This window comes from Dromiciops gliroides, chromosome 3 (genome assembly GCF_019393635.1).
Source record: "Dromiciops gliroides isolate mDroGli1 chromosome 3, mDroGli1.pri, whole genome shotgun sequence".
NCBI classification, from domain to species: Eukaryota; Metazoa; Chordata; class Mammalia; order Microbiotheria; family Microbiotheriidae; genus Dromiciops; species Dromiciops gliroides.
Genome location: NC_057863.1, coordinates 17,154,908 through 17,170,415, shown reverse-complemented (window position 1 = coordinate 17,170,415; position 15,508 = coordinate 17,154,908). Strand labels below are relative to the sequence as shown.

At 42.3% G+C, this 15,508-nt stretch overlaps 1 protein-coding gene across 2 annotated transcripts in view; it reads right to left on the bottom strand.

The window, feature by feature from the left end:
- Positions 1-15,508, bottom strand: part of KCNAB1 (potassium voltage-gated channel subfamily A regulatory beta subunit 1) — a 472,013-nt gene that overhangs the window by 67,958 nt on the left and 388,547 nt on the right. For both annotated transcript variants that reach the window (XM_043997394.1, XM_043997395.1), the window contains exon 8: positions 10,350-10,436. In XM_043997394.1, coding sequence (XP_043853329.1) covers positions 10,350-10,436 — 87 coding nt within the window. The remainder of the gene's footprint in view (positions 1-10,349; positions 10,437-15,508) is intronic.

Sequence of the window (15,508 nt, the reverse complement as noted above, 5' to 3'; positions counted from 1 at the left end):
TCCAACCCTACCGGTATACTTTCTTTGGAAAAAAGATGAGATTCATCATTTGGGAGAAAACTTCATAAGGGAGCACTGAATGAATTGTTGAGAGGAGCAGGAATGGAATCAGCTGAGTCAAAGCAGCAGATGTTGGCTAGTCCAAATTTCTGTCACATTCACACTAGGAGAGAAGGAATTAATTTAGGGACATTTGCATTTGGATTTTTTTTTTTGCCATGAGCTTAGTAGAGTTTAGGGTTTGTCCTTAGAGATAGGAATCATTTTCTCCAAATTAATTTCTTTAAAACTCAGCTGTCGCAGCCTCCTAAGCCGAGAGGCTAAATGGATGTGATAGACATGAGGAGCCCTAGGGAGCCACATTGCTGGGGTCATAAATGAAAAGCTTCAGATAATTTTAATCTCATATAATACTCTGGGGGCAATAGCAACTGTTACAAATTACCTGCTCTATTCAACTCAGCCCATTTATTTATCCATCCCACTTCTGCAGAAGGAGCTAACATCAGGTAGTTACACTTACGGCAGATGAGAAGAGAGGACATTTTATGGAGCTTGGGGACACCAGATTCCTCTCTAAATTATCCTGACATGAATTCAACTAGATCAGAAACATGAGAGGGAATTAGAATGAGGGCAGTTACAGAGTAGAGAAAAAATATTTGTGGATGTCAGAAAACAAGGAGGGACCTTATGGAGGAAGCCAAAGTCAATTTTCAAGTGGAAAAAATGAAATTAGATTAGATATTTTGACAAACAATAGAGCTTCAAGGATTCAAGGGAAAGACTTGGTCCTACAATTTTTTTTTGGTGGGGCATTGGGGGTTAAGTGACTCGCCCAGGGTCACACGGCTAGTGTCAAGTGTTTGAGTCCAGATTTGAACTCAGGTCCTCCTGAATCCAGGGTCGGTGCTTTATCCACTGTGCCGCTTAGCTGTCCCCAGTCCTACAAATTTTCAGCCTTTTAGGAAAGATGATCAGAAATAAAGGAGGGAGGCCCAGACCTGAATGACTGGATTGTGTATCCTAGGGGTGGGATATGAAATCTTAGTCTCTGAAGACCTGACTTGGGATGCTTAACGTCCAAGCAAGGATGGCCTCTTTGTATTCTGCCTCCTCAACTTTTCCATGATTGTTTTGTGACTGAATCGGTTAGGGTAATTGTCATCCCATCTCCAGCATGTGCAGCTGATATGGAAACAAAGTCAAAATTCCTTTTTGCTAATTACTAACATACATGTTTGAGATCAAGGACGTGGCTAAGAGGGAAAGATGTGACCTCGATGGCTCTTCTCAAATGAGTTCTTTCTGAAGCATGTATTCACATTACATGATTGCATGACGGATACACCTTGGGAGATAACCATGCTCAGTGACCTGTTGAATGAGGTCAAGGATGGGGAGTAAAGCAGAACAACACATGCCCAAAATATTCAACAGTGTCAGGGAAGATGTCTTGACCAGTCTAAGTAAAAGAATTCCCAATCACTGGTGAGACTTTTCAACTTTTTCTGTTCACAAATGACATTGATTTAATTGCAGGAAGCCTTGAAACATTACAAAGTCTTCTCAGTGAAATACTAATAACAATAATAAGAGATAACATGTGGCAGCTGAGATATCATCTCATTTGATCCTCATGACTACCTTCATTTTACACATCAGGAAACAGGCTGACCAAGGTTAAGTGACTTTTCCAGGAACATACAAGTAGTAGTATCTGAGGCAGAAATGGATTTTCTCCTGACTGCAAATGCAATGTGCTCTAGCCACTAAATATCCATGCCAGAAAAAAAAGTAGGTAAGGAATGTATATTGTCTGGATGATGACATGCGGCTGAATGGATGCCCATGGAGGTAGTCCTTCAATAGATACATGTATATATGCAATATATATCCAAGGTATCATGTGTGCCCATGTGTGTGCACATGGTTTTACAAGTACATATATGTATGTATTAGATAAATGCTATAGATGAACAGTTAACTAATGCAGAGCCGAGTAGGTGTAGGGGGTTGCTCTGGATCAAACCTAGGAAACCATAATACTTTCAGTGATCCCACACTACTATAAAATCCATCTCTTCAATGACAACAATCTCCCATGTGATAGACTGCATGGCTCTGAATCACAGAACACCATAATGTCATAAGAAGAAAATTACAAGTAGCTCAAAGATCAGTGGAAAGATGCATCATGGGGCATGAATAGGCTTGTGGCATAGGCTGGTCCGGATAGACATCATGAAAGCTGACTGAGTGGCAAAGGAGAAGCACCAGTCAGTCATGTCGCAAGAATAAGAGGCCATGAATAGATGTAGAAAATCCATTTCCTACACTGCTACTTCTGAGATAGTCAAAGAACCTGAAGAAGACCTTTGGAGGATTTATGGGGCAGGATGATCCCACTGAGATAAAAGGGAGCAGAATGACAAGCTATGGAGGGATTATGCTACATCTCAGTGGAGGGAATATTCATGCCAGTGAAAGCATGGATCCATTCTATGTCTTAGGATAGCTAAAATATTGTAAGAGATTACAAGTTTTAGCATTTGAAAAGATTTTAGAACCCATCCATTTCAATGCTTTCATGTTTCAGATGAGGTAACTAAGCCCCAGAGGGTTTGAGTGATTCAGCCAATCTCATAAGGTAATCATTAGCAAAGCTGAGATTCGAACCTGGATCCTCTTATTCTTTCCACTGTGCCATGCTGCAGATGAGTGGATGCCCACATTGTGTCCATAAAAAGCATTGAGACTAATCTCCTATGACTTCCTCTTGATCAGATGGGGCTGGTTTTCACCTTTGCTATCAAATTAATTATTTGAATGGGAGCATGAGCATGGGAGTGACAGTAGCCCTTTGGGCCAACTCTTTGTGGGTATCTGAAGCATGTTCTACATGTCAGTTCTCAAGCCAACACTGTTGGAAGAAATTCAGGGACACGAGCAGAGAAAGCTTCTGGAGCTGATGCAGTCAATGGAAGCTTTAGAAGCCCCTCAAATAACTACTCTAGAACTTGGCTTCTTTCATTTCCAGAAGACCCTAAACTTCTTGTGAAACAGAATCATCTTTTTAAAATATAGATGCTATGTTAAAGCCATACAGGAGCAAAGCTGTACATAGCTGAAGAATGGAGATGATGTAGATCAAGTTCTTTGAACACAGGAAACAAATACTGGGTGATTGAGAATAAGCTCAGGGTTTTCTTTACTCTGATAGGGATCAACCATAGATTTCAAAGGGCTCGTGGGTCTGGTTTGCAATAGCTCATTTGCCAAAGGCAGAGAGAGAGAGAGAGAGAGAGAGAGAGAGAGAGAGAGAGAGAGAGAGAGAGAGAGAGAGAGAGAGAGAGACAGAGAGAGACAGAGACAGAGAGAGACAGAGAGACAGAGACAGAGAGACAGAGAGAGAGATAGAGAGACAGAGAGAGAGAGAGAAACAGAGAGAGAGAGAGAGAGAGAGAGAGAGAGAGAGAGAGAGAGAGAGAGAGCGCCAGCCTTGTATTGCTGTTGGGAAGAAAAGAAGAAAAAGAAAGAAGGAAAGAAGGAGGGGATGAAGGGGAGGGAGGGAGGACAGGAAGACGAGAAATGGGAAAGGAGCAGGAGAAAAAAAGAGAAAGAGAAGAAGAATGGGAAAGGGAAGAATGGAAAGAAGGGAGGAGGAGAAGAAGACTAAAGGGGGAGAAAAATAAGAGAGGCAGAGGAGGGGAGGAAAAGGAGAAGGAAAAGGAAGAGGGGAGAGGAAGAAGAGGAGGGAGAAAGGGGAGGCAGAAAAAAAGGAGAAGGTGGAGAAGGAGAAAGAGGAAGAGGAGGAGAACTAGGGCTTGGGTTGATTTTTCCAGGGAATCATAAAATATTCTATAGATGCCAGAAAATGTAACATAGACAGATGGCCCAGCAGATGCTATAAGAGAAAAGTGACTTACTACTGGGTGAACAAAAAAAAAATAAACAAGAAGGGCAGGGAAAGGTAAACACTCTACCATGGGCTGTCAGGACCACATCCCCTTGGCCTAAAAATTCTGGCTGCATTCCTTAGGACTAGATAGTGCGAACGAAGCCTTCTCCCTCCTCTCCTCCCTGCTGGGTTTGGCATAGAGTTCATCTTTCGAGCAGACTTGCTTTTCTGTTGGTTTGTGTTTAAAAGCAGGCATAGAACATTGTAGCATGGTGGTCTTTCCAGGGTGGGAAGGGGGGACCTAAGAGGCATGGTGTTACTCCAAGGAATATACAACCAACCAATAACAGGGTGGGAAGATGGGTGGAGTCATGTCTTAGCCAATGACAGGACTCACCTCCATACAACTGTGACACTTTCCCCTCAACACTGACATACTCTCTCTGATACTCAAGCTCTTCCCATACTCTCCCTTCTGAGAGGGGTGTTGGTGCCTCCTGGTAGCTATAACCTAAACATTATTGGGCATGCACCCACAGATGCAGCAGCACAGTTGCCACTGGGAAAATTTTGCTCCTCTGATATTCTCAACATACCCACTTTCTCCCAGTTCACCTGGCTGCAGCAGGAGGGCACTTAATTCCACTCTGGGCTAATGTCCTGTGATGATGAGCCCCCCTTTTTGTTTTGGGTCCCATAGGATGAACAATCACAGATGGGTCATGATCTGCAAAGATCTCTAACATTATTTTCCATACCCTACCCACCCATCCCACCAAATCCAATCCTCTTCCAAATTTCCCTATTACTGTCATGGGCCATCCTTCCAGTTGACCAGATTTATACCCTCACTTCCCACATCTAATCAGGTGCTATTTCTGGTTTCATTTTCTTTTATCCACTCTCTGCTGATAAGGGCACAACCCTAGTTCAGAGCCTCATCTCTTTGCAGAGGTACTACTGCAGACTCCTCTGATTGATTCCCCCTAACTCTGCCAGCCTGCCCCTTCTCCAATTCATCTTTCATATGGCTGCCCAAGTGATTTTCCTAATGCCAAAGACTGATCTTATTACTCCCTCACCTCAGCAAATCAAGGAGTTCACACATCTTGGGGGGTTCATGCTCATTTTTCAAAATTGGTAAAGGTCTGTGATTAAAAAGGTTGGAGACTGTTGCAGTAATGTCTAGAATAATGTTCTTGGAGTCAGGAAAACCTGCCTTCAAAACACATCTCTACTTCTTATTAGCTGTATGGTCCTTTCTGGGCAATCATTAAACCTTTACATGTGAGGCACAAGTCCCTAAGACTTGCCTAGTAAGTTGCATCTGTAGGGAAGTCATCCTCAATGAAGGGAGCAACCACTTGGAGAGTTTCCTGTGCTGATAAATAATGAAATCAAAGATCCTTCGGATAATCAAGCATATTAAAAAGTTCCAAATGGGGGCAGCTAGGTGGCATAGTGGATAAAGCACTGGCCCTGGATTCAGGAGGACCTGAGTTCAAATCCAGCCTCAGACACTTGACACTTACTAGCTGTGTGACCCTGGGCAAGTCACTTAACCCCAATTGCCTCACCAAAAAAAAAAAAAGTTCCAAATGGGGCCACAAGAAAGTTGGACACAACTGAACTAAAACAACAGCAACAAAAATACCAAAGGAAATGATGGGTGAAGGAAAAAGCTGGGGATTTCATATTGCCAGGGTACTAAAATAATGTTCCACTGAGCACCCTCCTCTAGCTAAACTATGTGATGAACAATGTGTGTAAGCTAATGAAAATTTGCCTCTGAAAATGTCTTCTTAAATCAGTCTTCTTTGCATTTATAAAACGCCATTGTCTAAGTTACACAAAATGCTTTACAATTGGTAAAAATTCAATTGAACAGTCACATACTAAGGCATTATTCTAGACCAAAAATTAAATAGAATGTGCCCTTAATGAGCTTATAGTCTGACTTTATAAAAATCAATCTTTATATGTTCTACAGTATTTAGGCAGGATATAGAGAACACCGATCCTATTTTAAGAGGCATAAATTAGCTCTGTTATCTTTGAATACCTGCTCCCTTTCCTCCCTGTATCATCCACACTCCATCAGTTGTTGTTGTTCAGTTGTTTTTCTGTTGTGTCCAACTCTTTGTGACCCTGTTTGGGGTTTTCTTGGCAAAGATACTTGGAGTCGTTTTCCATTTTCTTCTCTAGCTCATTTGACAGATGATGAAGCAAATTGGGTGACGTGATTTGCCCAGGGTCACACAGCTAGTGAGTGTCTGCAGTCAGATTGGAATCCAAGATGAGCCTTTCTGACTTAAGACTCTATGTACTATGGTGCCACATAGCTGACCTACCCTATGAGTACTTTTCACCTATTGAATGTGGGGCTAGGGACTTAATAATAAGCCTAGTTCTTATGAGACTGCTCAACATGTTGGACTTTGGAGCAGGTGTAGATTCTGTAACTGGTTCTAATCCACTAACCGTGTGCTGAGGAGGAGTGGCTCTGGTCAACAGAAATTGAATAGTGGGAACAGGATCCATTCAAAAGGCATTAGTAAGCTGGAACCTGTCTCTCCCCAACTCACCTTCTTCCTCCCTGGCAGTATTCCACAGAGAGTAGACAGTGTCGTAAGGGGAGAGGGCCCAGGTCCTCCCCGTCTGAGGCCGACAGTCTGGGAATATAGGCCTCAGGGTTTTGTCATGGTGTTTCCTCTAACATTCTAGGTGAGGGAGATGGCAATGACCTTGTGAACCTTGAAAGCTCCGGTGAGCAAGCCACCTGGGTCTGACACCTGAGTCCATGCTGGCTTTTTCAGCTGGCATCCATGTCCCCAGGACCTACGGAGGAGGCAGGACCTTCTGAGCCCAGCCCATAGGTAGCTAAGACAAGAATTATTCTGGCTGTGATGCCGCATTTGGATCTGAACTCAGTGGGTCCAGTGCTGTATAGAAACTCAGTTGTCTGAGCCCACACTTCCCTGAAACAAGAGGGTGTGGGGTTGGAAGGGAAATCTTTGTTTCTGTCCTTGCTATATCTTTGAAATAAATATCCTTTTGTAAAAGCTAGTTGATGTTCATCGGTAAGGCAGAACTTGGATGCTAATGGTGGAGGAAACATGCCAGAGTGGGGACTTGAGCCCACAGCACTGAAGAAGTTATAGCCCAATTTCTCAGGGGGCACCCCCAGAAAATTAAGGGGAGAGACATAGCTGACCTTGCCCTGAGAGAGTGAAGACCCTACACATGTAGTAGAAAAAGCCGAATAGGAGAATGTGTTTCCGGAGACTAGTTCCAAATTCTGGAACCTCTTTGAGATTCAACAAGGAGCTAACATATGCCTTAAGACTAAGCAAAGTCGTTAATTCCTAAAAGCAAAGGGCGCGCGTGTTCTCCCAGGGGCAGAGTAAGACTTAGGCTGGAGCACAGCCAGCAGGAGCCATTGCTTATGGATGAGCCTGGCCAATCTCTCACCCGCCAAGACAAAATGCCACGATTGCCACCAGCCACTGTGTCTATCAGTGGGACTGTCCTTCCCTTAGACTGTGACATTCAATCACCTGTTCCTGAGCAAGAAGGTGACTCCTGGCTTCTGAGACACAGCACGCTGGTGAACCCCCATTGCTCACCGTTCTTGGCATCCTTAGTGGGCACCATGAGCTTGGAGCAATAATGGTGCCCCATGATGCCAGTGGTAATCTTGCCAGGATTCAGTGGTATTGGGTACAGGAAACACATAGGAAACATTTGTGGCTCTGGAGTTTCCCATTTGGAAGATGAACAAGTGTACGGAGCCCACTAATGTCTTCAATGCCGAGTCCCGAGGCACTAATTCCTCTTACCAAAACTTTGTAGCTCCTGTGGGATGGATGTCACTCTATGAAGGAGACTATGTCTACAGCGACCTTTGATTTTTGTCCCTAATTGAGGGCTTTTCTCTACAGGTATTGTCACAGCTTTTCCTGTTTGAGGAGACCTCAAGAATGTATCCCTGCAAATGGGGAGGTATTCCTGCATTTGTAAAAATAGAATGTAAGCTCCTTGAGGGCACGCTCTCTCTCTCTCTCTCTCTCTCTCTCTCTCTCTCTCTGTCTCTCTGTCTCTGTCTCTGTCTGTCTGTCTGTCCCTGTCTCTCCCTAGCACAATGCCTGGTACTTAATACATGTTTGTTTTTTTTTTTTTTAAATTCAGTTGTATCGGGGCAGCTAGGTGGTGCAGTGGATAGAGCACAGGCCCTGGATTCAGGAGGACCTGAGTTCAAATCCGACCTTAGACTCTTAACACTTACTAGCTGTGTGACCCTGGGCAAGTCACTTAACCTCAATTGCCTCACCAAAAAAAAAAAAAATCAGTTGTATCAAATCTCTGATCTAGAGTTATTCCTGAGGCACCCAGGGAACTCACTGTTCCCCTAGTTCAGCCAGTGTTGTTCTAGCCCCACTCTTCCATTTCTGCTCACCAAAATCTTCAGGGTTGAATTTAAATGCCACCTCCTCCAAGTTGAGCTCCCTGATGGGGGCATTATCTCTCTCCTTCCTCTATAAGACTTATACCTTTTTTGGTAAATGGTTCTTTTCACCTCTGGTTTTAATTCTTTACACCTTTTTCTTCTGTCCTTCCTAGAGAAAGAACTTCTTGAGGACAGGGACTGGCTCTTCCTCACCTTGTGTCCCCAGGAGAGCCTGGGATGGGGATTAGTGCAGCATGGCAGCTTAGATACAGATCCATTGACCTGATGGCGTTGGCACTGACCCAAAGAGGATTCAGTCACCACATAAAACAGCAAAGTGGTTTCAGCCAAGCAGCTCTTCAAAGCTACAGCTTACTTGGCAAATTCTGCTCACTTCTTTTTGGGGCCATAGTTTTATAGGTGATTGAGAACAGTGTGACATTTGACATTTGACATACATGTGTGGTTTTTCTTAAGTTTGAAATCCTTTTTGATTTGTTCTAACAAATAGCTAGCCCCTCCCAAAAGAAGCATTTCCTCGTCCCCCTCTAAAATAATGCTATTCTTTTAGCATTCAGGCACTCATGGGCAGCAAACTCCCACTTATCCAAATTCAGACAACCAGAAAGCTCCCAAGCAGGACTAGATTTTTTTTTTTTTGGCATGCTATGTGGGATGTTTCACTGGAAGGCCCCACTACCAAAAATCAGCTGTGCCTCCCCACCCCCATTTATAACCATTATTCCCATTACATGCACATTATAAATTCCATTTTAATTCAAGCCAGCACACACTTATTAAATACCTACTATAAACAGGGCACCGGGGCAGTTACTGGGAGGCAGAATCATAAATTCAGAGTTAGAAGGAACATTTCTACAACCACTGGGCCTTTTCTCTGTTCTTGGTTTCAAACTTAGGAATGCTTGTTAAATTGAATTAAATTGAATTGAACTTTCAAATGTTTACCATTGTTTGAAGTAGCTATAGAGGGAAAAAAGCAATGATATAGTAGCCCTAGAAGACCATCAGCCAAACTGACCACGAGGAGCAGGTACCCCAACCTGAGTTTTGGCTCAGGGTTCTCGCATTACCAAGCCCTTCCCCCAGCTCTACTTCCTTCTGGGGTATGTGGGTGTCAGGGGTTATTATAGAGGGAGCTGGGGCATCTATGGGCTGCATGTTCTGTCGGTCCAACTGCATGTGACTATGGTGGACTGTCTTCTGGGTGTCTCTGCCTCCTCTTTCCCCAAAGAAGTGAAATTCAGATTTGACTCTGCTGAGACTCCCTGAAGAATGTTACAGGAGCTCAGAAAAAGTCTACTGTTGGACCTCTGCTTGAAGTACACCTTTCTGGCTTCCATTGCTAGAGACAGAAATATAGGTAGATCTAAGGAAGCTATTTATTTAGTAGGAAGAACTGAGTTGGACATAAGAATGTCAGATAATAAAGAGCCTTAGTCATTAATTCGACTCTGTGTGTAGTGGAATCACAGATAGGGGGATGGACCTGGGAAAATGAACACGACAATTTGGAAAGGAGAGGAAACCCATTCTCTTTAGTGTCCCTTCCTCCTCTCCCTTTTTAATGAAAACTGCAGATGGTTTCCTCAAAAGTAGGGTTCCTTAACTTGAAGTCCAACAACCCCTAAGGATGCCATGGATAGATTTTAAGGGGTTAATGAATTTGGATGGGAAAAATGTATCTTTATTTTTACTAACTTCTAGCTGAAAATGAGCATTTCCTTCACTTTGAAGGAAGAACAGAAACATTACTTTAAGATGAGATCCACAGGCTTTCTATTAACTGTCTAAGATGTCTATAACAAACACAGTTGAGAATCCTTGACCTAAGGGTAAGTATGGAGGATCCACAAGACTTGCAGGTCAATGATGGCTTCACATCCACTTGGCCCTTCCTGCATTGGTTGGATGGTCTGCTCCAACAGGGATGTCAAGCAGGTTTCATCACTTTCGAACCAGGTAATGCCACTCACTGACCTTCCATGGGTGTATTATTGTCAGGCCGATTGGCAAAGACAACATCCACGTATTCGAGCTGGAGTCTTTGGAGGGAACCCTTCAGTCCTGGAAGAAGTGACAGAAACACACACACACACACACAAACACACACAGAATCCATGGCATTAGAAACACCTTTAAGTAAGTACTGAACAAGTCAACAATTCAACACACATTTATTAAGCACCAGGCATTGTGCTAAGTGCTGGGGATACAAGGAAAAGGAAAAGTAGATCTTGTCCTCAAGGAGCTTACCTTCAAATAGATGGAAGGATGCTTTACCACATTAAAAAATTGCCAAAGGGCTCCTCAGGGCATCTTTTGTAGCTTTTCTACCTTTTTTCATTCTATTAATGCTTGGGTTAGAAAACACACTTGAACCTGAGATCAACAAATGTTTGCTGAATTGAATACTATTTCAATAATGACATTCTTCAGAGACTCAGAGTTGGGTCCAGAGTCAGATTTAATAATAAAGACGGCTTCCCTTTTCTCCTTAAAAGATGAAAATATGTCTTTATTTTAACTTAATCTTTCTGGGTCTCTGGTTCCTTAACTAGAAAATAACGGGGTTGGACTGGAAGTTCTTTATCTGGTGCTAGTGAACTTGTTCTCTATTATTTTAATAACCATTTCAATATAGTTGGTTTCCTTTGTGATCTAGCACTTAGCACAGTGCTTGGCACATAGTAGGTGCTTAATACATGCTTATTGATTGAATTATTGATTCTATGTTTTTGTTTTATCCACTTAAAAACATGATGCTATCGGCATCACCAAGGGGTCTATGTCACAAAAAAATGGTGCCTTAAGCAGTAATATCAAGAACCTGGACCACATGAGCTCTGAGGTTCCTTCTAGCTCTGTTCTTAGGACACTATGATTATATAACTTTTTTGGGGGGGCTCAGAAGGTCAAAAAACAAACTGCGGCAGCTAGGTGGTGCAGGGGATAAAGCACTGGCCCTGGATTTAGGAGGGCCTGAGTTCGAATTTGACCTCAGACACTTGACACTTACTGTGTGACCCTGGCCAAGTCACTTAATCCTCATTGCCTGGCAAAAACCCAAACCCAAACCCAAACCAAAACACAAAGCACAAACAAAAAAACTCAAACAAAACACTAGATCATATATTTAGAGCCAGAAGGAAACTCAGTCTCCATCTAAAACCCCACTCATTCTTCTGATGAGGACCCAGAAACCCTGAGAGATAAGGACTCTTCTAGAGCTCTTGGTGGTGACAGGTTCTGAGACCCCAATTCAATGTTCTTTTTTACTGCATATCAAAATAATTCTCCCAGTAGCCTAGTGACACATCTGATTATGCAGACATGGGAAGGATCTGTGATTGCTCAAGTAAGAAACTCCCAGTGTGAAAACTCTCTTCACCAATGGTAAAGTGTGTGTTACAACTTAGAAAAATAAGTTCTAGGGTCATTGATTGAGACCCAACAAGGTTAAGTCACTTGCACAGGATCACTCAGTGCCAGAAATATACAGGAAAATTAAACCCAACAATAGACATGTGGGAGCATTATAATTTATGGGGAATTGAATTGAGGCCTTGATCTAGAATACTAATAAATAGATTTCATGGTTTGTAGAACCCCCACATATTCTTCCATTTTTATTCTCCTCATTCTTCAGAAAAACAACTAAACATTTTTGGGGAAAAAAAAGATCCAACAAAAACCAGGAAAATAGAGGGAGAAATGAGAATAAGACCTCTGGGCCTGATAGCAGTATCCCAGTTCTAATTACTTGGCCACTTGCTGTGAGAAGTTGGAGAAATTAATTAATTTTGCTAAAACTAACATTTTCCTGAAATATTATGTGGAGTGTGATTCAATGCACCAAAGGAAAGAACTATTTTACCTCCTTTTCCTGAGAAAGAGTATTTTCTTATCAGTTTACTTAATTACATGGGAGGACTGAATATTTTAAATTTGTTTTTTATTATGTATGTAAAATTCATTGTGTGTTAAATGAAGCTCTTATCAAATTAAATGTGATTGGTTTGATTTGGCTTTTTAGCTGGCTTATAAGCCAACCATCTTTTTTTTTTTCTTGATAGGAAAGTGAAGGGTCAGAGTATGTTTGGGAAATATTTTGGTCACTGAGATGACAATGGTTGGTGAAGGGTGAAGGCTGGGCTCACTTGGAAGGACAGGTCATATAAGGTCACATTCTTGAAAGAGCTGATGATAGAGAGGCTGGTAGAAACTAACAACTGCAGGTGTTCTAAGTTCACCCCCAGAACAGAAATTCCCTCCACTGTTTCTGAAACATCCTTTGCCCAGAGTATCTCCAATCATTCCAATGGATACTTTGAAATTCCTCAAAAATTTCTCACAAAGAAAATCGATTTAATTCCTTTGAATTTATCAGAAAATTCGTGTTGTAGATCCCTTCTAGGAAAAGTTACTCTACTCTTCTTCATACCCTGAAAAGAATTTATTTCCTTCAACTCATCTACATTGTTTGGTGGTATCACTTTCTGGTTTCTTTTCAATAGGACCCCTCCCCTAATCTTTTTTCCACATAAACCCATGAAGTGTTTAGTGTGTGTTTATGTATACCCCTTAAAGGTTAATGTTAGCAACCGAGATGAACTTGTGCTGTTCACAAAATATGTCCCCAGAAAGTTGCAGATCAAAGGACTTTGGGGGAGAGGGGCAAATCATAATTTCAAAGCACTGTGGGTCCTGAGCCCTTTGGCAAAGGGAGGTCTCCTTCTGTAAGACATTTACCTGGGTTTTCCAGCATTTAAGTTTGAATTTGAGAATCCTGGTTTGGGTCTGGAATGTTTCCAATGTTAATCCTTTTTTAAAAAAAGCCTTTAATCAGGTTTCTTTCCCCACCCCATCCCATCCCCCCCAAAAGAAAGCAAGGGCAGCAAGTTCATTGTCAAGGCCACACCAAAATGGCAAGGCTATCTCTGCCAGGGCTTTTGTGGGGATCAAGTGAGAGATAGCTTCTGTGAGCGTGTCTGAAACCATAAAGCCGGCTTTCACCGCAGGTCTTAGAATCTTTTTTCAAAGCTCAGGTTCACAAGAGGCATTTTCTGAGCTTCTCGGATATCAAGGTGATAGCAGTGGATAGAAAGCTATACCCAGAATCAGGAAGACCTGAGATCAAATCCAGACTCAAACGCTCAGTAGCTTTGTGACACTGGGCACGTCCCTTAACTTCTGTTTGCCTCCGTTTCCTCATATGTAAAATGGGTGCTACTGTTATTTCAGAGTTGTTGTGAGAATCAAATGAAATAATATTTGTAAAGTGCTTAGTACAGTTCCTGGTACATGGTAAGTGCTATAGAAACACTAGGTATTATTATCATAACTCTTTGTCTTGAGATGATTTTGGATCCCTTTGTATTTAGACGTCTGTGTCCCGATCTTACCTCTCCCCTCTCTCCAAGTAGAATAGAAGCTATGTGACTGTGAGGACTCTTCTGGGTTCTGTTCTTGTATCTCTAACATCTTATACAATTGCCTTGGACCAGTGGGGAGTGTGCAGGTGAATCAGAATGCAGATCAACAATTCACATTCTTAGAGTTGGCAGGGATGGGGTGTGCAAGGGGTGGCCGTGGGGGTGTGGTGAGAGATTAAGCATCTTGCCCAAGGTTCCTCAGCTAGTCCATGTCAGAAGAGGAACTTGAGCCCCAGCCAGAGGTTGGCTCTCTACCTATGAGGGCTTACAAATGTTTGGTCAATTGAATACAATTATTAGGTAAAGGGAGAATAAGCTATGGCACCCAATTCCCTTCCATTGCTGAGGAAACTCTTAGACAAGACTCTCTGATTTACTGTATCACTTAGAAATCAAATTTTCAAAACATTCCTTTTATAATGTTAGATAGAGAGATCATTCCCCTAATGAGTTCAACTGTTGTATTTGGCAAAGAAGCAGTAGAACATTTTAGCACTAGATGGGAATTTTGTGACAGTTAACTAAAGTGAAAAAACAAAACAAAACAAAACATCCCCCTTCAAGAGGGAGCATGGAGTAGTGTGGTGATTACATACACACACACACACACACACACACACACACACACACACACACACATATAATCACCACATTACTCTCTATCTTGCAGGGCAATGAGGGTTAAGTGACTTGCCCAAGGTCACACAGCTGGTAAGTGTCAAATGTCTGAGGCCAGATTTGAACTCAGGTCCTCCTGGATAGGGCTGGTGTTTTATCCACTGTGCCACTTAGCTGCCCCCCCCCAATATATATATATATTAAAACCCTTAAGACCACCACCACCAGCAACAGCAACAGCAAAAACAGCAACAACATATGTGACCTGACACCCCCCTCCAGGGTAATTTATTATTAATAATATCTTCATAATTATTTACTGCTTAAGGCACCACTAAATGATATTTAGTGTGAAGCCCTTGGACCAGCCCTGAACGACTAAAATGGAACCATAGAACAGTAAATAAGAATATCAGATCTGCAATCAGGAACACCTGCTTTTGAATCCTGTCTCAAACCCTTGATACCCATCTACATGATACTGCCTGAGTGACTCAGTTTCCTTAATTGTAAAATGAGCAAGATGGACCTGATGACCTGTATGATCCATCTAGCTCTAATTCTCAGCTTCTATGAATATTTTTCTCTGCAATCATAAAAATCTTAAACTATTTTTTTTTGGCGGGGCAATGAGGGTTAAGTGACTTGCCCAGGGTCACACAGCTAGTATGTGTCAAGTGTCTGAGGCTGGATTTGAACTCAGGTCCTCCTGAATCCAGGGCCGGTGCTTTATCCACTGTGCCACCTAGCTGCCCCCAATTATAGAAATCTTAAGAGAATCTGGTACCTATCTGGAACAAAGACAAGGACTTTGTATTCACTGTGTGTGAGGTTTTTAATGGAAGGTCTTCAAAGTCCATTTATGCCCAAGTAAAGCTCATTTTGTATTTTTAAAACTATGTGGCTTGAACAAGGTCATCCCTAGATCCTCCTTCCCAGATAAAGGGCTGACTATATGTAAATTTGGCTTCTGCCTCAAGGTCCTTGTCTTATCCTCCAGAAATTCCCATTCCTCTTCATTGGATAAATTCAGAACAGTGAAATGAGAGGGAGGGAAGCTGGATTGGATATATACATATGGAGAAT